This window comes from Pararge aegeria, chromosome 3 (genome assembly GCF_905163445.1).
Source record: "Pararge aegeria chromosome 3, ilParAegt1.1, whole genome shotgun sequence".
Taxonomy (NCBI): Eukaryota; Metazoa; Arthropoda; class Insecta; order Lepidoptera; family Nymphalidae; genus Pararge; species Pararge aegeria.
In genome coordinates, this window is record NC_053182.1 from 18,550,553 (window position 1) to 18,578,208 (window position 27,656).

The 27,656-nt window shown below is 36.3% G+C and overlaps 1 protein-coding gene across 7 annotated transcripts in view; it reads right to left on the reverse strand.

Moving 5' to 3' along the window:
• LOC120637250 (GTPase-activating protein skywalker) overlaps window positions 1–27,656 on the reverse strand; it is a 143,070-nt gene that overhangs the window by 44,230 nt on the left and 71,184 nt on the right. For all 7 annotated transcript variants that reach the window (XM_039908980.1, XM_039908983.1, XM_039908985.1 and 4 more), the window contains exon 4: window positions 24,559–24,763. In XM_039908980.1, coding sequence (XP_039764914.1) covers window positions 24,559–24,763 — 205 coding nt within the window. The remainder of the gene's footprint in view (window positions 1–24,558; window positions 24,764–27,656) is intronic.

Consider the following 27,656-nt stretch of genomic DNA (forward strand, 5'->3'; position numbering starts at 1 on the left):
TACACTAAACAGTACCGCTTTAATCAGCCGCAGTAGCAAAGTGTCCCACAATAGGTCAAAGGCCGTATATTTTCGTACAATGGACGGTAATTGAAATGGCGACCTCGGCGTGGTGCGAGATTTATTACTACTATTCATTGAAGACTGGACTAGCTACGTGTTTGAAAACAATAAATAGCTAATTCATAAGAGTATGAATGGATCAGCCTAATAGATATTATGTTAATATTTATTAGCGAATATAGAAATCATTACGAAAAACTGGTACTAACATTTATGTGTTATGCAATCGGGGTTACTAAATTGTAGATAGGGTACCTTTCTTACCACTTGTTTATTCAAATCCAGTCCAGTGGTAGAGGTCAGTGCATACCTTAATGTTGTCATTAACATATTATTATTATCTTTTAATTTGGAAACGTTCCCATAAGTGTTTTGACGACCGATGCTGTACTGAGAGACCGCGAATTCCTCCTTTGTGACGCCCACAGCCTAACGTTTTACGACTGTCAATTCGTACACAAGTCTGCGCGATATGACAGAAACGACTGAGCCGTTATCGACACTCGCTGGGTTAGATTATGGATGGCCATAGTCTGCATCCGTCAGTGGATTAGTAGCGTCGTAAAGCTAATAATGGGTTACGCCATAAAATACCAAAGACCTACTCGTACGTTCGCAACAATACCTACTTATATTTCGATGAGGAAACCTCTCGTATCTTTTAGTTGTTCTTTTCTTTTTAGTTTAATTTATTATGCCCTGTTTGTCTACTTAATACTTAGAATTAATACGATAAAAATAACACATATACCAATTAAATAGCCGCTTATATACGATAATAACCATACGAATACATAAAAATTTACAGCAAACGTAAAAATTAATTATGAAACTTTTAAATATGGATTTGAAATAAACACGTATTGTTGATAGATAATGTTAATTAGGGAACATAAGTACATTTATTGACAGTATCTATCAAAGTGGATATATGAAAACATATGTAGTACCATTGGCTTTAAGTAGAACAATTAGAAGTTAGAATATGGAATAAAGATGTTTTTTTATTCGAGCAAGAGTGAGATTTATCATCATCATCATATCAACCGATACACATCCACTGCTGGACATAGGTCTTCTGCATGAAGTTACAAAATCCTCTGTTATGTGCCGCTTGGATCCAGCGTCTACCTGCGACGCGCTTAATGTCGTCCGTCCACCTCGGGGTCGACCAAAGCTGCGGTTACCAGGGCAGGGCTGCCATTCAAGCACCATGGGACCCCAACGTCCATCCTTGCTCCGAACTGGAAATTTCCACTTCAGCTTCGCGACTCGTTGAGTTATGTCGGTAACTCTGGTTCTTCTTCTACGAATCTCCAAATTTCTGATTAGATCAAGTAGAGATACTCCGAGCATATCTCTCTCCATCGTTCCCTGAGCGACTCTGAGCCTTCTTATGAGGCCCATAGTTAGCGACCGTGTTTCTTAACAGACACACTGCCCAATGACAGACCTAAGACACACGATCCAGTTATGCAGGAGAAGGAGGTGAACCGCCGAATCCAACTCGGATGAGCAGCGTTCGGGAAACTGCGTGACACATTTTCGTCAAAAATCCCTCAGAGTAAGATTAAATAAATCGAAATCTGAAAAATTATAGCTTTGAGTAGCTCTATAAATATAGCTATTACAAGCGTATTTCGACCTGACTAAAAGCAAATAAAATGGAAGGAAATTTATGCCTAGATATAATATTGAAACTCCACACTAACTTTAATATTCCTGACTTTTATTATTGTTTCACAAGATGGATTCACAATATTAGAACTACAAGTCTATCTTTCCATGATTTTATCTTGAATTCCGAAAAACTACTTACTACAACAATGTGTCAATATATGTGGCTAAACTGAGGATTGCTACTTTAATACCTATGCGAAGTTAAAAAGTTTGTTTTAAGGCGGAAATTTGAGAGACTAAAGCCTGACAACGAACAAGGTAAGGCTTAAATAAGTGACGCTTACCTTTGACTAGTGGTTATCACCTAAGAGTTGGTGAAACATTTTTTTTCCACAGACCTCGCCTAAATCATTAGGCATTCGATTTAGGCGATTCGTAGGTGTATTGAAAACGGGCATCAGAGGAGAAAACACTAAAAATCCTGGATATTAAACCGCAGTTAGTTTCTTAAAATGTAATGAATGTACGAATAACCCGAGAAAATCCATTCGATGAGGTTTTTAACTTGAATCTAGATGATTTCGTCAAAATAAATATTTAGACACGAGTTTCAAGAATTTACTTGCGAAGGTGTAGCGCGAATCTACGTTAAAATGCAGAACACGATGAGGCGAGTGTTTATGATAAATAAATTAGATCAAGCTTTTTATAAGGAATCTAACAATTTTATTGGCCGATTGGCGCAGTGGGCAGCCGGCAGTGGGTCTAAACCCGTGGGTTCGATTCCCACAACTGGATAATGTTTGGTTAGTGAACATGAATGTTTTTCAATGTCTGGGTGTTTATATCTGTATTATAATTATTTATAAGAATATTCATCAGTTATCTTAGTCCCATTACACGAGGTAAGCTTACTCTGGGGCTACATGGCGATGTGTATATTGTCGTAGTATATTTATTTATTTATTTTTATTGTTATGAATATTTGTTCTTATTTTAATGTTCTAATGTTACTGCTACGGTGAAGAGATGATAGCTTGTTGGATAAGACTGCAGCTGTAATGCAACTATTAACTTGTCCTCTGCTAGGTTGATCGGTTATGATCACTTTTTAGCGATAAAGCCGCCTATTGTATAACTGCGTAATATTGGTGGTTGTAACTCTTGCTATATATTTTGTAATTTTTAGTTGTATAATGAAGTGTATTTCATGCGTACTACCGACCGAAGACCGACTTCGAACCCCGAGACGTATCTCTAACTTTTCGGAGTTATGTGCGTTTTAGGCAAATCCATTTCACTTGCTAGAATAGTGAAAAATTCGCGGGTGATTGCACATCGATTATTAGTTAACATTTTAGAATAGCAATTTGTTAACTTAATCACAGCTCTGTAAGAAAAGCCACACGCTATACTAAGCGGTGACTGGTCTGTGACAATAATATTTGTAATGTTGACAAGGTTATTAGGCGGTCATTAGTTATTTTGAATGTCATTTATGTTTAAATTAGAGATTTTAACTTATGTGTTGAGCAAACTTATTTTATAAGCGGACCTGACATAATATAATATTGACTTTGTTCGCATGCATGTGAAATAACTCACTATTATATATACGAACTTAAACTCATGATTTCAAACAAGCTTTTATTTATTACTTTATTTATTTAGTATAAACTTTATATTCTAATATATATGTATATATATTATTGGATATTTATACACATATATATATGTTTTAACTATGTATATGTAGTATTAGTATGTATTGTATAAGTAATGTATATATTTAGCAAATTTGGATATTGCACTATCCCGTTTTATGTAATGTTTCTTAAACCAAAGATTGTCTGGAGGAGATCGCTTCAAGCGATAAGGCCGCTTTTGTGCATATGTTTTGTATTATTGTTTATTTTGTTAACCTGGCTTTCTATTTGTATGTGAAATAAAGACTTCTTCTTCTTCTTCTTCTTCTTCTTCTATATTGTACACCAAAACATAATTTGTTATTTAAAAAAAATATATGTTTTGCGGGTACAATGGGCCTTATCGCTAACAAGCGAACTCTACCAGGCAACCAGGGTGTGTACCTAGGTGTTGAACTTAATTTGCCTGTAATTTTACCGGCAACCCACGGAACACAGTACTGCAACAATGCTGCTTAGCGGCAGTACTAAGCATGGTAGTAGTAATACATTAAATTCAAATATGTACTGACTACACCGGACTCAGTGACTCTACCGAACCTGTAGATCCAACGAACAACCCTCTTCTGCAGCAAGAAAATAATGCTAATATCAACAGCATTACCCCATAAATTCCATAGATATGACATAATGCTGTGAAAGTAACTAAAATAGACCAGCCTAGCAGTTTCTACGTCGGTCATATGGCGTTTCTTCTTTACTGCATAGGCAGCTGAACTAAGCCTGTTCGATAATTTTTTTACACGAGGGCCCCAATTAAGTTTAGCATCTAAAGGAATCGTAGAAAATGATTAGGGGTATAAATACCATACTCCCTAATAGGTTAGCCCGCTACCACCTTAGACTGCATCATCACCGCCAGGTGAGATTGCAGTTAGCCCTCGGCTAACTTGTAGTGTAATAAAAAAAAACAATAAATTCAAGTGGCAGTTCTTCCGCCAAGTGTATAACATTCCTTTTCGACTTAATTTCGTAGTTCTTCATAAATAGATCAGATTATAAATAGATTGTTAAGAGTTTCACTTCTTTCAACTTCATTTATCAGAACTCAGCACCTTAACCTGAACTTATCATAAAGAACAGCCCACAGCACCTAATCTCTTAAAAAAAAAATTTATACACGTCAGTTTTATAATAGCCGATTAAAGATAACGGCTCCCCACGTAAAAGATAACCGGTGGAATACATCTAAACAATACAAATAGTGACGTACTTATCTAGTCATAGCACTTGAGGGTTCCTATCGGCGTGAATTTACGTAAATAATATTATTAATTACGTACATCCCGGCCCCCACCTGATACTTTACGACATTCAATTAGTAGAAGCAGATCATGATTTGTGTGATTTATGATTAAGAATTCTTAATTGGAATACACTATTGGAATACACAATAAAGGATTTGAACTTGCGGCTGTCTGGCAATGGCGGCCTGAGCGCTTTAAAGAATGTTTAGTCATCCAGCCCTTAGCTCTTATACATAATATTTAGTGTAATATAATCATTCTTGTGAAACATGATTCGAATAGTGCGACTTGCATCGTAACTCATCCAATTACTGCCGATAAACAGAAGTACCGCGAATAAGATATCGTAGTTACAGAATAACGTCTTATTTATGTTAGCCACAGAATATCTGTGGGATTCCTAGGGCGGCATTCGACTATTGCAAGTGACTATTATAGAAGAGACTATTCCAGTGGTCGATCAGTCAAAAGGTAATAATAAGAAAAAATCATTATAAACCCCCCACCGTCGGCATACTAGGGCACGGGTCTCAGGATTTAAATAGTTTATGCCGTAGTCAACAACGCTGGCCTGGTGGCGCATTGGTAGACTTCACACGCTCGAGAATATACTTTAAAATCACTTTTAAGTAAATGTTTAAGTGTAAGTGAGTATAAATAATATAAAATCTTCGTTTTAATATTATCTTATTTCTGTTGCCATAATATATTATCTCTCTCGTATATTTTTATTTAAACTTTGTATAGTTATTACTCTTAAAGTATTTATCATAGAAAAAAAATTTAAACCAAAAGTTTTTCACCATAAATAATATTATTGTAATACCTAATCGGCTGAGTTTCAACTAGCCATACCTTAGAATAAAAAAAAAGAAATAACTCATTATATATTTCACAGAGAGTGGGGTAGGTGGCTATGCTTCTGGCCATATTATGCATTTAGCTTCACTTACAATAAGACGTCTTATAACTGCATGTATTAGAAGTCTGTTAATAATATATATATAGACGGCCGATTGGCGCAGTGGGCAGCGACCCTGCTTGCTGAGCCAAAGGCCGTGGGTTCGATTCCCACAACTGGACAATGTTTGTGTGATGAACATGAATGTTTTTCAGTGTCTGGGTGTTTATCTATATATTATAAGTATTTATGTATATTATTCATATAATTATTCATCAGTCATCTTAGTACCCATAACACAAGCTATGCTTACTTTGGGGCTAGATGGCGATGTGTGTATTGTCGTAGTATAAAAATAAATAAAAATAATTTTTTTTTACCCCTAATACGAAATCTATATGTAATGAGAGAATCGAATTCGCAATCGAGTATTGAAACCCTGTACCGTCAGATTAACATGGCCCCCATCATCATTATGAACACATAACCGGTCATTGCAGGGCACTGGTCTTTTCAATCAATCAATCAATAAAATAATTAATTTTATGAAATGATTCATAAAATTAATGATTTCATTCAATCAAGGGCGTATAGTTTACCACGCTGGCCTAATGCGGATGGGTATACTTTACACACATATGAAAACGTTATGGAGAACTCTCGGTAATGCATTCCTCACGATATTTTCCTTCACCGTTAAAGCAAGTGATATATATATATCTGCGGAAAGTTAGAGGTACGTCGGTCCCCCCGAGAGGCCGGAGTCCTAACAACTAGGCTATCACCGCTATAATGTTCTACTATAATAGACCTCATTTCCTATAATTTATATAGCTTAATTACGTTCACAACTCTAGCGTTTCCAGCGTTTCTGGCGAAACATTTGTATAAAAATCAGGAGTTAAAGAACGTACGATTTTTAACCATAGATGATGTTCGGTTTAAAGTTGCACATTCGAAGATAGAAAATTAAGTTTTGTCTAGCCTTTTACTACACTATTTTATAAATTTAAAATATAAAAATTTTCGGAACCGACAGGTTAGAACCTGCTACTCTCTGGCAATCGCGGCCTGAGCGCTTTCTCCAATTAAGCTACGGCTCGTTTCGATCTACTTTTTCAAAGGTCCATATTACAATGAGACATGTTTGAAACAAGAGGTGACACATTGCTTTTTTATAATTTTTCCGAAAATTTTTATATGCATTTTAAATTTATAAAATGGATAATTCCTCCAAGTGTAGGTAAAAACACTAATAAAAATGAAAAAAAATTTACTACACTGCTCCATCAATAAGGACGGCTCTACTAACTTTATGGTTTGAATTTTATTGGTTATTTATTTCGGACGTTAGTCTCATTTCCTTCGATTTCGATCATCGAAAGCTACTGTGAGCACACAAACCTCATACTAGGGGGTACTGATATAATAATAAAGGACGACCTCGGCGCACCTATAATGGTGTAATAGTGTTTTTAATCGAGCAAGTTTATGAATAAGTGTATTAGATGGTGTCAGTGCTTGTTAAAGTGCTGACAGATCTGTTATGCACCACGATCACTCCACGCCCTCTATTAAGCTCATATTATTTGACCTTGAGAAAATTACAACCTGTAAATGCAGATATCCAACGATAATTATCTTTAAATACGTCCTCGCCTTATTGCTATTGTTTCTACCGTGAAATTACTTGAACCATTTTATCACCAAGCATTGACCCTAAAGGGTTTTATGATATACAGCACGGCTAGCATGGGCAGGAGACCATTATAACCCCGGGGAAAGTATGAAAATGGATATTCTCCCACAGCTTTACAAACTTTCAAAGCACTAGCGTACAAGGGGAAATAATATCCAAATATATGTGTAATAGTAAAACGTGAGTAATCTTCTCCCATTCCCTGTTCCCCTACTTTAGCAGATGGACTTGTTAATTATATCCCCTGCCAAGGGTTGTAATTTTTGTCTCCTGTCTGTGCTAGCCCTGCAGGAGACACTTTCTTGCCTCTGCGGCGACTTTTTATGTTATCAGGAGTAGTAACTAGTAGTTTGCAATATCTGTTTAAAAATAAGGGGTTTCCGGGGAAGCTCTTAAATAACACTTTTCTGGTGAAAATACCTTAAAAGGATATAAATTTAGCCTTCTAACCGAATTATTATATATTTTCGAAAGCCCTTTCTCAGTTTGCTAGCATTTTTCTTTGCATACCACGAGTTGCACTTATTCCTTCTCATATAACGATCACAGCTTTGCTGGCAATACACCACACTGGCACTGGTATATGTATACATACCGAATGCTTGTTTTTTTAAAATAAAAATAAAAAAAAATCCTGGAAAAAAAAAAAAATTTATTCCTTTTCAATTCTATTCCAGTTCACAGAACACTGCTGCAACGCGAAAAAACATAAAGAACATATAACATACGTTATAATGACACATTGCAATATAAAACCCCGCTGTACTGGCACAACTCATAAATAACGCGTAAAAATTCATAACGACTTCTATTCGTACAGTGGAGAACTATTTATAGGATTTCTTTCATACTATGCGTTCTTTATAGAGCGGCTATTAAAAGTTTTTGTATGATTTATATCGTAGTTTTATTGAAAGCATAAATGTAACTTTTGCCAATAATATCGGTAACAACTCCTATATTCATACATCGCACTTTGTGTTTAGAAGTAAATATATGTTTAAAAGCATATGAGTTAGAGTATCACCAATATCATTTCCGGGCTCCGGCTTACTACGGATTTCCTCTCGGAATTAGAAGGGTTTTTGGGCCATAGTTAACCACGCGGCCTAGCCAAGTGCGGATTCACAAGCCTTTGAGAATATTATGAAAAATTCTCATTCATATTCAGGTGTCATAGCCACGATGTTTTCCTTCACCGTTACAGAAAGATATTATCATCAACTCACTACATATCGAACCTTTACCGCCGAATTAGCGTATCCTGGACAGATCAAAAATTTTTAGAAGAAAAGTTTTATATAGAATGTAAATATACACATAGCAATACTTATAGAATTTCGTAGCTAGCTGCTTAGCTAGCTTATTACGAAGACTGTGAATTAAGCCAGCTTCATAGAGTATCGCCTTATTAAGATAATATCTATTCATAATATTTTTTTTTAATATTTACTAACGGATTAATTGACCGACTTATCGCCTTTAAACAGAGTTAGAACACCTTGCATGCTAGGAACACGTCCAGTAAAATGGCGCCTTGCACCCATCAACCCGAGGTGCAGATCCCTCATGAGAACACCTTGCATGCTAGGAACGTCCAGTAAAATGGCGCCTTGCACCCATCAACCCGAGGTGCAGATCCCTCATGTATCTGTAATTACACCGACAACCTCGCCCTTCAGACCGGAACATAACATTGCTATAGAAGCAGGCGCTACTTTGCGGAAATCCATAATCTTAATATATATAAATCTACTTAACCGATTTTAAATAAAATTGGAACACCGTGAGCAGTCTGGTCCAACTTAAGAGATAGGATAGCTTAGATCTTTAATTATGGTCGCAATTTTATTTTATTGCAAATTATTTGTCTTTAATTAATTGACAGTCACATGTTATATATATCTATATATATATATATACTACTATACTCATTTAAGGCTTAGCGATACTGAATACTTTAAAAACAAAATCAAACGCAGACGAAGTCGCGGGCAACAGCTAGTATGTTATGAAAATTAAGCTTAATTTGCTATACTCCGCGAACAGCAGCAGAATCTGTGTGGTGTAATTTATAATTACTTCAATCCGTATACTCCACACCAATCAGATCCTCGGCAAAGTACCCTCTACGCAAGTTTCTTTCCGAAACCGGTGCATCTTCAGGAGATGTTGACTTTACAATGAATAATTGTTAAGTCAACATCTATTCCATCCGTGGAGTAGGTATACGGATTGAAGTAATTATAATTACACCACACAGATCCTGCTGCTGTTCGCGGAATATAGCAAATTAAGCTTAATTTTCATAACATAACATTGCAACAATACAGCTTGGAAATAAGCATAGCAGTGGTACTACCCCGAACGAGCTCTGCAAATATTATTCTACAAATCGCTACAAAGGAGGATACAAATCTGACTATATTATGTAAAACCTTTTTGGATTATATGGTAGCGGGTCGCACACCGTGGTTCCGTTTCGATATAATAGTTGGTGATCTGATAAGGCAACCTCCAGTATACAGGCGGCTCTCAGCCACAGCTGTGTTCAGAACCGACTAATATGTCGGAGGAAGTAATTTGAACGGAGTTAATTGTTGATTGTTCAACGCGACATATCGGTTGTTAATCCCTCCTCATATTACAAATGTCAATATACTATATAATACTTAACCGATCCTCATGAAACTTTGTACACATATTCTTGGAATTGTTAGAAGTAATAAAGGATACTTTTTATCCCCACATTAAGCTCGGTTCCTTTGGGAAAGGGGATTAAAGTGTTTGAAATTATAACCGATAATTATTTTTGTACTATATAGGTTTTAATATGTGTTTCGTTTTGCCCAAACTGTGTAGATCTGATGAATGTGGTTGGAGATATAGGACATAACTCCTCAGCGGACAGCAGCAAACCCCTCATTTAAGCCTTAGCGATACTGAATACTTTAAATTGTTTTAGAACTACAACTAAATTGAATACCACATCAAAATCAAACGTAGACAAAGTAGCGGGCAACAGCTAGTAAATAATATATTGTTAAATCTTAATTTAATAGCCAGTTGAGCGTAGTCCTCGAGCGGGGTCGAGGCGCCATCTTGAGTGTCGTGGTTCGGAAAAGTTTATCTTTGCATTTTTCGATGATCGAGGTGGATCATTGTATCCTTAATTAATATAAGTGGTTCAAGTATAAGATTGAAAATTTGTACTGAAAAATTGATATTGTTGCAAATGTGTCTATATTGATAACAAACCATGCCGCTATTTTCTGGGTAGTTTGACCCGGACTGTATTCCACCGTCTTCTTCAATTCAGCCTTATTCATCTGAGCTAGATAAAAATCCGAGTAATTCTTTACCAAAGAATTGCTCGAGCTAATTTCCGTTGCCAAATAATTACTCGGATTTTCGATGTATCCATCTTTTACGTCTAAGTTGAATAAAAAAAAACAACTCTAGGCCGAAACTCAAATGTTAAACAGGTATAATGTGCAAAAAGTTACATTCGAAAATCTCACACTACGAAAGTTTTATGACAATTCAAAGTGAATGAACCCCTATTAATTTCAATTTGATTTAATAGTTAAATTAGCATTCTTAACGTTACGTTACTGTAAATAGTTTATTTTGTGCTTGCATTAAACCCTGATGAGGCACACTGGAACCACGAACGCTAATGATGATATCGATAAAAAATGCTTTCCCCGATGTATATACAGGGTGTCCCAAAACTTAACGATAAAATGGTACCAGCTGAGAAGCCAACTCATACCAGTCCTGGGAAAAATAAGGAAAAATTCCATGTCACTTAGTTAAGTAGTAATAAACATTTATCAAAAAGTTGAAAACTAACATTCTTGGTTGCATTTTTAAGTACCGTGATCACAAATTTCACAATTTGGCAGTGATTTTTTTTGTGACGTCATCTAGAATAACCGTGCTATAAATCGAAACTACAAATAAACGTAATAAACATTGTTAATTGTGTAAAATAAATTAAGTTTAATTGAATCATGGTTTACAAAAATTTTGTCAGTTAACTTTGACACTTCATTTTGGAAAAAAAAGTATGATACTACCCTTGGCAACTTATTTCAAAAGATGGTCCATTTACTCAAGATATCAAAATGGTGCAACACTTGCCACTTTTATTTCTCCTTATTTTTCCCAGGACTGGTATGAGTTGGCCTCTTAGCTGGTACCATTTTATCGTCAAGTTTTGGGACAACCTGTATATACATACATATATAACTAGCGGACTCGGTAACATAGCCCTGGCAAGGAAAAGCAGCGCCATCTACCAGGTTCAATTGTTTTTTTTTCAAAATTTCCAGACATCTATTGAAATATACAAACAAAACTTCATCCAAATTGATTCAGCCGCTTAGAAGTTAGGTGACAAACACTATACTAAACATAACGAATTATATGTAACTTAGATAGCGTACGTAGCGACACCTCCTGGCACAAGCGATTTGTAATTCGAATAACCGAATACAATAGCAGTTATGAGCACTACTATATAAAAGGGCAGCTTAGCAATCCAAGGATGTCACAAATGATTAAGATATATTTGCAATAAAAAAAATATTGAATTAAAAAAATGATTGCTATAATTAAATTGGCATTCTTAGTTATTAATTTCATATAGTGCCTCACAATATTGAAAAAGGTTGATTAAAGTTTACTGATGTCGCTCACCGCGGACGCTAACGTTGATACGAGTATGAACAATGTAAATAAATACTCATAGTTGTTTATAAATTGTAAGGAAAGAATAAACAAACTTAATAAAATAGCTATTTCAGCTTTTTTGAAAACTCTCAAAAGGTGGTGAAAATTTGTGTGTGAATTACAAATCTTGATGAAACTAACCATGAGTTATAGATATGAATATGTAACGAGATGAGCGTAGGCGAACTTTTTAGCTCATAAAGTTCAAATCTATGTGTTTAAAAAAATTATAAACAAAAATACAAAAACCAACTTCCAAAACATTGCAGTAAATCAAGCTTGAACAAAACTAGCTTTCAGTCGCGTAAAAATTTGCAACTGTGTTCAGTCTGCGTAACCTTTCGGAGTGTACAGGCGCGATGTTATGTTGTGTTATTGCGTAAACAATTCATATTTAAGCGTTGCCAGCAATCGCGGTTCATTTGTTGTAAATTTTTGAAGAGTTCCGTTGTCTATCTCCGAAACTCGTCATTAGATCTATATGAAATTTAAACGGGACCATTACGGAATAAACCTCTTCCGAACAAAAAAGAATATTGCAAATTGATCTATAATTGGCGGAGGTACGCCCGTTAATACGTAAAAAAAACAACCGAATTGATAATCTTCTCCATGACAAAGAAATCTCATTAACTGAGTCATTAAGGCCCAGCCCAGCCCTTTGACCTGTAAAACTCGATTTTACATTGAGCCCTTTACAATGTAGACAAAGAATAGGGTCGGCTTCTTCGAAATCCCTAAAGAAAAGGATTAGGAAGGAACAGGATTTCTCGTAATTCCCACGGAATCGAATAAAACATTCATCATAGTTCATCTCACAGATATTCAGAAATTTTGAGCAGATAAAGTCGCGGGCACCTCTAGTAAACGAAATAATTAACACATCACATGGATGACCCGATTGGACATACATGGGAACAATGATATACAAAACTGGCCAAGTGAGAGTCGCAACTTCACACAAAGGGTTCCGTACCAAGGTGCAATATAAAACACTACGTTATTTACATTATTAAGATGTAAAATACACGTAGTACCTTTTACACTTTGTGAAATACAGCCCGCTGATAGACAGACGGACAGTGGGGACCTTAAATTAGGGTCTCGTTGGCGCCCATCGGGTACGGACCCTTTCTTTTGTCTTTGTGTAAAAGCTTTATGGATGAACGACCATTGGGCAGGACGAAGGTTATGTGGAACTCCCCCTCTCGTAAATTTGTGGTGTTGGTGTCAATATTGTTGGCTTTGCTAGACATCATTCTAAATTTAAAATTCATTTATTACATGTAGGTCTATTTTATAAGCACTTATGAAACGTCAAATCTGTCTATTTCTAGTGACCACAAATGCAGGTTCTACCGAAAAGAGGCCGGCGGGAAACTCTGCAGTTTTCCAACATCAACATTTTACAATAGTTTCTAACACGGGTGATGAGAGCGGAGCTGACTAATTCCAATCAACCTTGTGAATAATTGCCCGGAGAAACCGATATATAGGTACTAAGATTGGTCTGCGCCGGGTTTTCGACCAGAGTAGACATAAAGCAGAAAGATAGAAAAATCCTACTCCGAAACGATTTACATCCAACGTGTTTATAAGTTGGAGAGGCAGTGCTTTGTGCATATATGAAGTGAACGCCACTGGGTACTTCCCGTTGAGAACGGAACCCTAATAACGATGCAAACAATACACCAGCGACTGTCCTTGCGATAAGTTTGAGGCCAACAACCCACATTCATAATAATCGAGGAATATAGCGTTCGCCTCAATGAATCACGGGCATTTATTTTCAGACAATTAGTGGCGAGCTGTCGTTATGGCCGTTGGCGTTGTTTTACAAAACTATTGTTGTGGTTTATTATCAGATATCGTTGATAATCTGCCAACGTTCATCATTCTAACCACTAGCTCAACCAGTGGCAAAGCTGAAGTGGGGATATGCGAGAGAACTTCGAAAGCCTTGGGACCCCACGATTATCGACGTTGGACGTTGAAAATCGTGGGGTCCCAAGGCTCGACTCTCGAGGTGCTGGAATGGTGTTAAACGAGTCGCGGGGAGCCACTAGACTTCTCCGTGCAAAAGAACTATGTTTAGCAGTGATCGTCAATGATATTTATTTTTATTTCTTTTTATTCCACGACAAGTTAGCCCTTGGCAACAATCTCACCTGTTGGTAATGACAGAGTCTATGATGGTAACGGGTTGACCTGTTAGGGCATGACAGTTATAATAAACGCATCCCCTTAACGGTGTCTACGCGACAACTTACCGGAGTCCGGAACCCGGTAAGTCAAGCACATATTTGTAGGGTGGTAACTAGCTACGGCCTAAGCCCACAAATCCAGAGATTTAGTAACTATAAATTCCCATATCAGGGATCAAACCCGGGACCTCCCGCTTAAAACCATAGCGCTCACCGCCTTCGCCAGGGAGGTCAACAAAATGATGGTGAAAATGAAAAATGTCACTAACATAAAAACATTTGCAGATTCGATGTACCGAAGGTACACACACTAGATTAGTTTTTCGTGGCTCAGAGGATGGTGATAAAAGTTTAAAAAAAACATTTGTCGGTGGGACAAAGTGGCAACATAAGCGATCATTGCTACCTACCATTTTGGTAATGTTTATATATTTATAAAAGGTCGCAAAAAGTTCAGTAAAATTTCCCTGCGTGCAGTAAAACTCGGTAAACAAGTTCTCAGCCCCGCCCGCTGTGAAACCAAGCGAGCGTTGATGTATCGGCCGACTCCGGCGTCGTTTGTTTATATGCGCCCGAGTGGAATTCTCTTTCGATTCGGTGGCCACTCAAGGTCGCGAGTATTTTCTATAGCGTATCACGTGACTACACCGAACGCTTATAGGAGTGGCTTTTGGTGTACTGTTACTTTTAACTTGTGGTAGCCGACTTTTACCTACGCGCTACGCCATATTATATGCTGCAATAATATTATACACTACAGCATTAATTGCAGAACTACCTTCCTTACTCTGTGCCATACTAGGTTCGTGAATAGAGGTATTAATATTGAAGTTATAGCAATTAAAGATCTACTCGTATACGTGACTACTCATTAAAAGATAAATCAAGAGGTTGACGTCTTTACTAATAACAAATTTAACGCTAACTTGCATGTTTACGTCACCTTAATTAGCATTCGTGTTCACGTGACGTTCATCCTAATCACCATTCAGTTCATTAATTTGTTTGATATTTGTTAACAAGACGTTAGTTGATTCTAGGTGAAACTAATGAATCTGTAAATTCTGCATCCGTATTATCGCGTCCAACAACTCGAAAAGATTCATTTCTATTCAATTTTATCTCTAAGAACATGAGAATTCGACTTCTTAACGTTGAAAACGTAGACGTTACCTAAAACGTCGCTGCTTCTAAATAGTGTTATCCCAAAATTTTAGTAAATGCAATTTTGCGTTTGTGGTAACCTTGTAATTTTTACAGGCGCAAATTTTTGCATAAGCTAGACCGTAAGTCAGAAAATTATATAAAGCGTTCTTTGTTTTGCTTTTTTTCTGATCTATATGTTTTTTTTCTGGGTCTATATGATGATTACGTCAGCAGTAGTTACTTCTCAGGTTAGCATCATCAAAAACCAACAGGTAAGGTTACATACAGTCCAGAGCTATAACTTGTAGATTAATAATAAAATATCGTTCGTTGTCCCTATGCGCATATGAAATTCTTCTAACTTATCGCAAAGTGCATGGCTTCGTTATCAAGCTGAATTCATCTCAATTTCAAATGCAGGCGTGCAATCAAAGCGAGAGGTTAAGAGGGCGTCGAGGACGACGTGACCTATATAGCCGTAATGACGGCCGGAGGGAGTGAATACGACCGCTACGTAGTAAATCGCCGAGGTCTGACTGCTACATATTAATTGATTCATATTTAATAAATGCATTTTAATAAAAGTAATAATAATAATAGTTAGATTTATTGCATAAATACACGTAGATAATCAGATGTTACAAATTTAGCTTTTCTTATTGAAACAGTTGGGCGATTTGGCGTGCAACTTGCAATCATATCATATGAAATAAAAACATAACAAAAAAAACATTAAAAAATAAATTACAACCTCAATTAGAACGCAAAAATATATAAATTATAATATCGATAGTAAAAATAATCTAATGAAATGAAAATAAGCAGTTAAGTCAAAATACAAGTACGTTTTAATGAAATTAAAAAAGTCATCCTTGTATATCCATAATATTGTTGATAATACATACATACAAAATTTTTCGAAATAATAACATTAAGTAAAGTCAAAAAATTCATTAATTGAGTAAAAGCAATTAAATAAAAGCAACTCATGGAATTTTCTCTTAAATAAACGAAAATTCATTTCTTTTATGGATTCTGGCAACTGGTTATATATTCGAATAGCCATACAAAATGCATTTCCTCTATATAAAGCTAGTTTAATCCTAGGTACGAGAAGACGATCTTTATGCCTTGGTTTGTTGTCAAAATGGCCTCGAGTTTTTAAGTACTCAGGATACCTTTTCACAAACAAACAAACATCTTTAATATAAATTGCAAGATAGAGGTAATATTTTCAATTCCTTGAATAGAAGCTTGCAGCTGTCCATAAAATGAGCCTTATGGCACGAACGCATTTTTTTGAACTTAAAGTAAGTACGTTTGTAAGTAGATTATGTAAGCGGTGATAGCCCGGTCGGTAGAACTTCTTCACTTTCGCGAGGCCGAACTCGAATCCCACCACGTACCAAAAACTTTTCGAAGTAATGTGCGTTTTTCGTCATCATCATCATATCGACCCATTACCGGCCCACTACAGGGCACGGGTCTCCTACCACTATGAAAAAGCCTAGTCCACCACGCTGTCCCAGTGCGGATTAGTGGACTCCACACACCCTTGAAAATTTCATGCAGGTTTCCTCACGATGTTTTCCTTCACGGTTGAAGCAAGTAATATTTTAATGGGTTAAAACGATAAACGTTTGGTGTGCATTTTTAGCAATTAAAATTTCATTTCCTGTGGACTACGGCCTTAACCCCTTTTTATAGTGGGAGTAAACCCATGCCCTGTAGTAGGTCTGTAATGGGATGGTATGTTGATGATGTACACATACCTACGTACAGACATATGCTTTTTTTTAAACGGTAACCATTTAATATAACTTGCTTTGCGTTGCTTTATAACCCTACATGCGTCATACGAGAGTGAGAAGGCTCCCATATTTTTAATGTGTTTTCACTAAGGCAGACTTTCCCTAAAATCTACAATATGTGAAATTAAGAACATGGTATGAAAGTCCATGTTTTTATAAGTTAGGGCATTGAAATCGGCTTAGTTACTTTAATACCACTATTATAAGAGGTTTTAATCTTTAAGAGTGTAGAAGAGGTAATTAAAGTTGGTATCGGAAACATTTATATTTTACCTACAAACTGAACGCGAACGACGTCATGAGCTCCCGCTTGTTAAAAATAATGATCAAATGAATTTAGTTTCATTAAAGCACCACTTGACTCCGTTAAAGGCTAGCAAGAAATAACGTCGAAAATGTTTTTCGAAATATGCCAACTGTAGTATGAACTTATCCCTGAGAGCTCCCTTAATCTAGATCTACCCGATGCTTAACGGCCACTTAACCTACTTCGAACAATGTAGCAGGCCTAAAGTGATATAATAACTCGGAAATCCGAGAGAGAAAACCACTTAAATGCGATATAAACTTTACGACCAAAGAACTTCAATGGCCACTCGTCGACATCCCTTACAGAGAACCCCAAACCTACGTGAGCAGAATCTAGATCATACTAAAAGCAATGCTGGCAGGTTTTCTATCCAGTATAAAATATAACACAGCTTTTTTAGAAGGGTTCTACGCCCGAAGATGCCAACGGGATCCCATTGGCATCTTCAGGCCTCCGCTGTCTGTCTGTTTGTCAGCGAGCTGTATCTCATGAACCGTAACAGGTAGAGAGTTGAAATTTTTTCACACTACCGATCAAGATTCAGCTGAATGCAAGAATGTACTAGGGTTTAGAAAGTGATACCTCACCATGTATGACGTGACACTATTTCTATTATATTATTTGTAAAACAATAGTCCAAGGCTGTGGGTTCGATTCCCACAACTGTAGAATGTCTGTGTGATGAACAGGAATGTTTTTCAGTGTTTGAATGTTCATCTGTAGTTTATAAGTAATTATGTATATTATTTATAAATATTCATCAGTCATCTTAGTACCCATAAAACAAGCTACGCTTTACTTTGGGGCTAAATGGCGATTTGTGTATTGTCGTAGTATATTTAATTATAATTTATAGACATTAAAAACACGCAAGAGGCTTTCTTTTAAATTTGAATGCGACCGCATATCATGTGCGTTACTGAACGAAGCATTTAACAGATGGGCAGAACAACTTGCATTGAATGCGGATGTTAAGTAATTCAAACGTCCTTGAGATCGGCATAGTTTTTGAAGCTACTAGAAACCCGACAGCATGCCGACTGCAGAGTGCCGACACACGCAACAAAAAAGATAAAAAAGCTAGCGCGTGCTTTCCTTGTTGTTTTTTGTATTGCTTTTTGTGAACGACTAGTTTAGTGATAGAAAGATAAGATTGAGGTTTCAAGGTTTATACTGCATCTGCGTACATTTAATGAATAAAGTATATAGTTCTCATCATCGTGTGTTTCGGTCTGTGTCTGTGCGTGTGTATGTGTTTGTGTGTGTGTGCGTGTGTATGTGCCAGACGCGACCGGGACTTACGAGTACTTCCGGAATGGTCGTGCTTATAATAGTAAGGCATAACGATATTTTTTTTACAGTACGCACGTGACGCGCAGTTAAATTGCATCATCCACCATTTCTCCATAAACCTTCATAAGTCTAAGCAGACATAGGCGGCGTCTCTGGAGGGATAATAAGAGTTTATTGCTGAATATGAGAAATAATGGAGGCGAGGCATTGTTCCGCCTGTTTATGTCTCTCGTGAAACTAGGTCGAGATATTAACGAAGTAGGCAAAAATAAAACCAGTATAGATAGAGTTACTACAAATCTTCTATTCTATTTAACATATCCAAGTAACTTTATGTGCGTACATTTTCTGTTAAAACAAAACTTTTTATTTTAATCTATTAATATAACTGTAGATTCAATGTTAGAAACATTGCAAGTTAAATACTACTTTAACAATAAAGGAAGTTTAAAACAATCTTCAACTATTTCTTCCTAATACATTAAAAGTCCCGTCGATTTCGTTATGCAGTTCCTTGAACAACCCAATTAAACATTTTCATTTTCGTTTAATAGATTGAGATAAATAATCTGATGGGCTTAAAAGATGTATAAAAATCATACAAGGACTTACAAAATGGCGTTAACTTATTAGTGACACATTATTTATACTTTCACTTTAAAACTTCATATTTTTTTATTATTTACACCTTCTCGGTGTTTTGGTTAATTAACATCAGCTATTCTGCGACTCAGCAGACGAGAAACAAAAAGTCGCTAAATGGTGCAAGCAGCGTTTGGGCGTACCAACCCCGAAAACCCTAGGGCTATTCCCAGCTAGTTAGTGTGTATTATTAACAGCGGATTCTAAATGAGAGGCATTAACAATGCGGTGTGGCAATTAAAGCTGAAATTAGCTTCAGACTAACGAGTTCAAGCAACGGCTCGTACTTAGTAAATACTTATTACGAGAGTGCGAGCCAAATCCCAAATAAACAATGGCTATTCTGCGACACGGTTTAAATAAGTCGTCTGGTCGTTGTTTACGCGCAAAAAAGAACAGGAAGAGCTCAGGTTACGGCAGAGTGCGCACCGATCGAACATGCAATGGGGAGTTTTATTCAAACCTTTTTTCTCAACCCCTCTACTTTTGTTTTGCGATGAAAGGAACTGTGTTTTCAAATATAAAATTGACTCAGTCAGCCTACCCGTGGGCTACAAAATAATAATTTAAAAATGATGGAGCCTTGAGGTTTAATGAAAAGCACTGATAATGTTGTACATTTTTATACTTTAATGCTAACCATTGATGAAAAATATAAAAAAAATTGATTTTAAACTAGTATTTTAATGTAAAGAAATATTCTTTATAAGCAGTGGGAAGTAAAGATGTAGATTAGAAAATTTAACGCACTAGAGTGTTATGCTACCTACTTCATAGGATATCTCGATATATCGACGACATAGGGATGGTAAACCACTCGGTATCGAATAGTATAAGCTTATAAAACGATGAAAGAGTACATAAGCTGTTTAAATAGTTGTGAAGTGGCAATTAGTAAACGAGTCTAGATGCGTACATCGTAATTCGTGTGGAGCGAGAATTAAACCTAATTATTAAAAATAAAATACATTAACAATTCTAAATGAACCCGCAAAAAAAAATTTTGATGGTTTTTTTTATTGAATTCGCATGACATTACGAATTGTAAAAACAAACAAATAAACAATTTCGTCTAAAAAAAATACTGAAGAGATAACAACAAACGAGAATCGCGTCGCTTGTTTGTAGATAAACGCCGGGAGACTGGCGTCAGGCCAAACGCAGGAGGCCCGAGTTTATATCGGGCAACCGACAGTGACATTTTCTCACGAAAACATCGCCCAAGATGATACGACGTGAACTCTTGAATGTGATCCAGTTGAAACTGGCAGATAACGCCGAAGACTTATTCAGTGTCACGGACGCTCGCGAGGTTGCTTCATTGAGCAAACATAATAATTTTATCACATGAACGTAACTAACTCTGCTTTCCTTGATCCAACACCGGAGTTGAGTTCAAGAGCTGTTTACATTGCATTAACAGCTGTATCACTAATGCCAGTTTCGCCTTATCATAAACGATTCATAGACATTTACCTTTCACCAATAGATTTTTACTAGGCAACTTATATAACCTAACTTGTCTATGGTTGTTGCCACAATGTGTGCTGTGTTTGTATTATCATATTTTTCATTTTTTGTATGGATTAATCAATTATTTCGTATTGAATTTTTTTCATCTTACGTTTCAGTTTAAGAGTCCCCTAAATTTTACGATCCACAAAAACAGTGTCGTGACTTAAGATGTGCGCCTAGGGTCGTTAGTTATCACAGAAGAGTTCGTGAAACGTTTAATTCTTTAGAAATCACCTAAATCACTAGGCATTCAATTAATGCGATTCCTCGGTTAAGTAAAAACGGCCATAATAATACTTGAAAACGCATTTGCATTTTCAAAGATCTGTGTGGTATGGTGTATAAATAATGTCTGCTTCTATCCAAAAATATACACCAGAGACTTGTACGACTATATCACGATTTAAGTAGGCATCTAGGTTGTGACTTGATAAGAAGTGACGATAGTAATCGGTCTTGGTGGCTCAGGTGTAAATCAGATAAGCATTCTTCGTTGGATGGCATTACTTTTTTGTGTCCCTACAAAAATAATATCAAGGCATATTCGCAAGGACGATGTATATTAAAACGGATAATATATCTCCCACCTCCCATAAACTGCTCCAACGGGGGACCGAGAAAACCTCCGTAGAACAGATGACGTCGTAAATAACTTAATTAAAAAACCACTAGAGGAAATAGCCGATTTTTATCCATCCGGTCGTATCGTTGTGATGTTCAAATTGACATAGTCTATTTCCGCCCCTCCGTGATAAACAATTTGTCTCAATCCTCAAATGCGCAGGTGTCGCACTTAGATTATTCAATCACAATTTGACGAGTCAAAAGTACCAAAATTTCTTAGGATCAAGAGTATATTGGTTGAGTAAAGCTACATTAATAAAACTAAAGATACCACAGATTACTAAGCCGCGGTTACAATAATACAAATTGAGAGAGGCAACTCGAACTGGAGGAAGCAACGTCAGGATAACTTCGTGAGTCAGTCAGTAAGTCAATCAATCACGGTACTTGTTTTATGAGTTACATGCAACATGTTACGAAATCGAATGAATTCCAGCTATAAACAAGTGTCGCACATATAAGTGAGACGTAGAAAATTGACAACACAGTAGACGCTCGGCAAATCTCTGGTATGTCAACGGCTATTAATCGTGATCACTTGTTCACGCGTGATGAAATAGCATTCCCGACTCTGTTGCGTAGTGGAAAAGTCCAATTTAGGAGCTGATATTATAGGTCCGGGGTATAACATCCATCTAATGCATATTCAATCGTATGCAGTTGGGATAGAGTTTGAATTTGTCTCGAAGTAGATTCTGGTCAGAAGCAACTCGTACAGCAATTTGCCTATTGCCGAGTTCAATTATCGCCCCCCGCACTCATTACTGAATTAAGGCGAGAGCGACAGTAAATTTTGTGACGCCTCTGCAATTCTACTAAATTGCTACAGCCCGTTCTTACCTGAATCAACCGGTAATATAAGAAGAAAATAATGGTAGAGCCTAGAATATAAAACATATTGCATATGGTGTTAAAAATTACATTTGAAAGACGTGCCGACCTTTTTTCCGCTGGAATCCTGTAATTCTAAACCATACCAAGTCTAAAGAGCTCAAACCCGAAACATAAACTGCAATTTTGTAAGTTATCAAGGAATTGGGTAGTCTGCAAAATGATCTGGTGGTAGCATTAGGTCACCATTTTCTTATTGCAGTGTCATTAGGATTAAATATCCAATTGAAAATCATAAATCCCTACTAATATTATAAATGTGAATGTAAGTTTGTTTTTTACGCTTTCACGCAAAAACTACTTAACCGATCCTCATGAAACTTTGTACACATATTCTTGGAAGTGTTAGAAGTAATATATGATACTTTTTATCCCGACATTAAGCTCGGTTCCTTTGGGAGAGGGGATGACAGTGTTTGACGATTTATACCATAACTCCGACAAATTATAACCGATTTAAATCATTTTTTTTTTTGTACTATAGAGGCTATAATATGTGTTAATTTTGTAAAAAAAATTGTTTTCAAGCGGACAGCAGCAAACCCCTCATTCAAGGCTAAGCGATACTACGAGTACTTTAAATTTTTTTAGAACTACAACTAAATTTAATGCCACATCAAAAAACAAAATCAAACGCAGACAAAGTCACATGCAAATGGTGCTGGTAATATATAAATCTTTATGTCTGAAATCCCTACAACAGCTGAGAAAAGAGCTGTCTGTAGTAAAGACCATGAATATTTTGAAATAACCAAAGACGAACTCTAGAATTTTATCCTCTGTAAGTTTATAAATTATCATAAAGTGGTAACATTTACAGCATAAGCTGTTAACGGTTCTGTGATCATGTTAACACAGTATTTTAGTCATAATATTGTTAATGGAACTAATTAACTCGTCAGCGTTGCAGACGGACGTTATTCATAAGACGAGAAAACCGCAGCAGTAAAATTAACAGCTCCCATTCAAACCGGCCGCGTCAGCATCATAACGCGTTAAGTGGCTGATGTTATTGAGATGTCTTTGATTTTAATAAATAGGATATCATTTTAAATAAGTTTTTTTCTAGTAGCCCTACGGTGAAACCACCGGCATTTATAAAAATGATTCTATATGCATCGTTTAGTCCGATTTAAACTATGACTTTCCCTTCGTCCATTTCGTTGCGCAGAGTTCAATATTCAGCATCAGCCTATTAATGAGCGAAGCTACACTAAAAGCTAACTTTCGCAACAGCACAAAGTGTGTATCGAACACACTAATCAAACTATGGTGATAGTAAATAATGGTTTGAAGGTGATACTGGTACTTTGGTCTCCGCAGTTGAAAAAAAATAATTCTCCATCTACTCCACATCCGCGAAGTGCTTCGTGCCTGATGAGACACACATTAACACAGATGAAAGTCGAAAATACTAATTGAATTTAAGAAGAAGAAGGTACTAAGACATGATATTATAAAAGCAAAACTACTAATGTGATTAAGCTTACTTTAAAAACAAAATAAGTATTATTGTACAAGATAACCTGTTTACAATAGCAGTCGCTAAATTATCGCCGTTATCATTATAAACAATAAACATTGTTAAAAGATAAACACCTCTCAATTTAGCAATGAAATAACTGATTCAAAACAATGGAACATAAAACGTGATTGAACTTTACCACTATTACTGTCAATGTTTAGACGAAGGTAAATACGTATACGTAGAAATACTAATATACTTACTGCATTTGAAAAAAAAACACAGTCGAATTGAAAACCTCCTTTAAGTCAGTTGAAAAATTTTAAACCCCGGAGATTTGTCTAGTGGTCGGATTCTTAAGCAAATGGAACTTAAAAGTTCAAAATTAATTTATTTCAAGTGGGGCACTTTTGAAACGTCGATTCTGTCTGTTTGTAGTGACTACTAGAAGAAGCTGGCAACAAACTCACCAGTTGCTCTTTAACAATTCGCAATTTAACAATAATTTGCCTGTCCCGTGAAAGATGAAGGCGGTGTCCAAGAAACCTATTCATTAAGAAAATCATCAATAGTACTGCTGTCATTAATGTGTTAAACTTATGCTTCTGTACCTGTAACCTAATGTTGATTGTATACAAATAGAAATATGTAAGACTCCCGATTAAGAGTGCTAAATCCACTTACCAGGCATGAAGTGCAGTAAAGCAGCGGTGATGGGATAGAGGCTGGGGCTGTATGTGATGTCGGGGCAAGCGTAGCCGAGTACGGAGACGACGCGGTCGGCCACCGCCCGGCCCTTGCGGGTCAGGTGGTACCCGAGGCAGTGGGTCGCCTCCACGAACGGCGGGAGCATGATTGGTTTATCCGGCAGCTCCACCGTGCCGAATACCTGTAACAAGATAATTGGCTCGTTAGTTATGCCACGGTAGTGTGTTACGGTTTGTCGTGTTTATCGCATCAATCTTTAAGCCTTTGTTTCGTCGATTCTTTGTATTATGATGCACTATGTATTAATACCAAAACATTTTTAATAAAACTATCGCCTGTAATAGACTTATAAGAAGGCTTGCTGTAGTGACCCAGCGGGGAGCCGTACCAGTGGCACTAAGTACAACGGAAGGCTCCGGCCTACGACAGACAAGCCCAGAAGGAAAATTAAAAGAAGGCCTATAAGAAGTTCAAACACTTTTTACACTATTATAAGCTGTTGGTAGTGTTAGTCAAAGAAGATTAACAAGCACACCAAATTGAAATTGAAATTCAAAACATGTTTCAATGTCTTTATTCAAATTTCCCTACTTTAGCTACCAAATACATTCGTTAAATTTAAACTAACGCAACGAGGGTTAACCGGTTAGAGTTAAACATTCCGTTCTGAGGATCAATCAACTAGAAAAACGTACAGACCTTATCGGAGGCAAAAAGTGACGGGAGGGTGTATGAAGCATAAGGAGCAGGAACCCGAAATTTAGCGTCAAACATGACACACGCTTATGATGATAATAAAATTAATAGTGAACCGCAGAGTAATTTCATTTTTCTAATGTGAGTAGTAAACAATGTCATAAAAGACAAAACTGCTTTATAAAATGGCTTCTACAGGTAATATAAAATTTGCTTTATTGCCTATTGGTCGATTCTTTATGACATAGAGCAATAGAACATGCGTAAAACTAGATTCAAGAACGATTGACTTCCAGTAACACTCTTTTTAATTCCCGACGCAAATAGGTTTATTTCTACCAGTCCCCCTGCCAGGGGTATCTTAAGATGGAATGTCTTTCTGACATTCCGTGTGTATGTTTTATCACCCCATTCAAAAATAGCGAGTAATTCGTTTGAATTACATACGTATACCTTCCGGGGTAGATTTTGAAGAAGAATTTAAAAAAAAACATTTCATTCGGTTGTATGATTCGTTTATCCAAAAGTTCTGATGACAAAACGTTGGGTTGCCAGTCAGTACCTATTACCAGGCGACAGGGCTACATTTATTATTATCTACGTTTGTTATTTCATCTATTCAAAGAACGTAGAAAATAATTTAAAATACTTTTAAAGTTGTGCTGCCATGTCACATATTTTCTGTAGTACTTTTTCATATCCTGTTGAAATACTTCGTAGCGTGTTTAAATTGGTCGAAAACTAGCGTAATTAACATGGGTGTTAGGAAAGTCTACAACCTGTTAAGGTTTAATGGGCAATCTCTCACATAACCGGACGATAGGAAACCTGCATTAAACTACCTCCTGTGAATACTGTTTACTTACTACAAGATTAAACGGCTATATGCCATGATTGGATGATTACTACAACATTAGGATTAGGATAGTCGGTTACGGTTCAAACTTCCCAGGATTTCGGAGCCCTAGTAATAAACCTCTGACAAAGTTTAGTGCTCGTTTGACTGCAGTGACACTACGACTATCATTTGGGGTTGTACACAATCCAAAAAAGGGAAGTAGCTTAATTAAGTATTCCGGATACTTAATTAAGATACCATTAAAAAAAACGAATCGCACAAATCCATAAGCTTGTAAATTTCGAACAAATATTTAATTTAACACTTTATCATATCTGTAAAATCTCCGCAACATTATGATCCATAAAATTTATTAAGTGATAACGAAATTCCTCGCCGACCTAGAATGTCGGGAGCATTCCACTCCATCGCGATGTTTGGCTAGGATTTTCTTATTATTCTGACCCAGATAGATTTAATATCGTCAGCTCATTCGCTGAGAGGCAAGAGGCGAATATAAATGTTTCTGCTTCCCCCCCTTCCTACACACGCGGGAGTAATATATACGACAGTCAAGTAATAACCTCTGTAACTCTTGGAATATTAGAGCTAGCTACTTTGTTTTTGTTTAACTGAAATGATGTGGTGGAATCAAAAACATAATCAAAGTACGTGAGCGTCCCTTAATTCCCACATGGTTCTGGTTAAGTCAACCAATTATCTAAAATTAATTTTGACTATTTTAATAAACTTGATGTTATCCCGAATTTATGAAGGTCTTGTGTTAAGAAGTGCTAAAATTTAACACTTAACCAATTCTGTTGTACCCAAATGTCAAAAAATAATTAAATCTATAAAATAATTTAAATACATTTTTTTAAAACAACAAACTATCACGTACCTACTCCATTTCTAGATATTTTGTGGGTTCTGACAGACCCAACTTAGTTAAGTGTTTAGATAGCGTATAAGAAGGGTGAATTTTACCACAATTCGGTTAGCCCTCTATGTTTACGATTTGAGTTAACGATATGGTAGATTAATTCCCAACGGACAAACCTCTGACAATTGAAAGATTATCTTGTATAGAGGTATGTTTTGTAAAACCACCAGAGATTAACGACCAAATGACAAACAAACCTCGCAAACTTGGTATAAGAGGCGAATAATATTATCTCTTCGAACGCAAAGATCTTACCTAAACTCATATTTAATATTTGATCGTTCAAGAATAACGAACTAAATAAATTTGCACATCATACAATTAAGACTTTAAGGTATTAGCTAACGTGATACATACTTATTAGTAGTACATATTATTTTTTAGAGTTCCTTTTCTCGTATTAGATAAAATCAGAAACCTTTCTTGATTAAACGGATATTTTTGTAATCCGGATGTCAGTCTATACCTTAGCATTCGATACAAAAGTTTATAGTTTAATAGTGCTTTTATAATCTTAATATACCTAACAGTGTTTATATACTTAAGTGAGATTCTTGACTTGACTGATCGTCAGAAACTAACGGAAAGTATTCTATA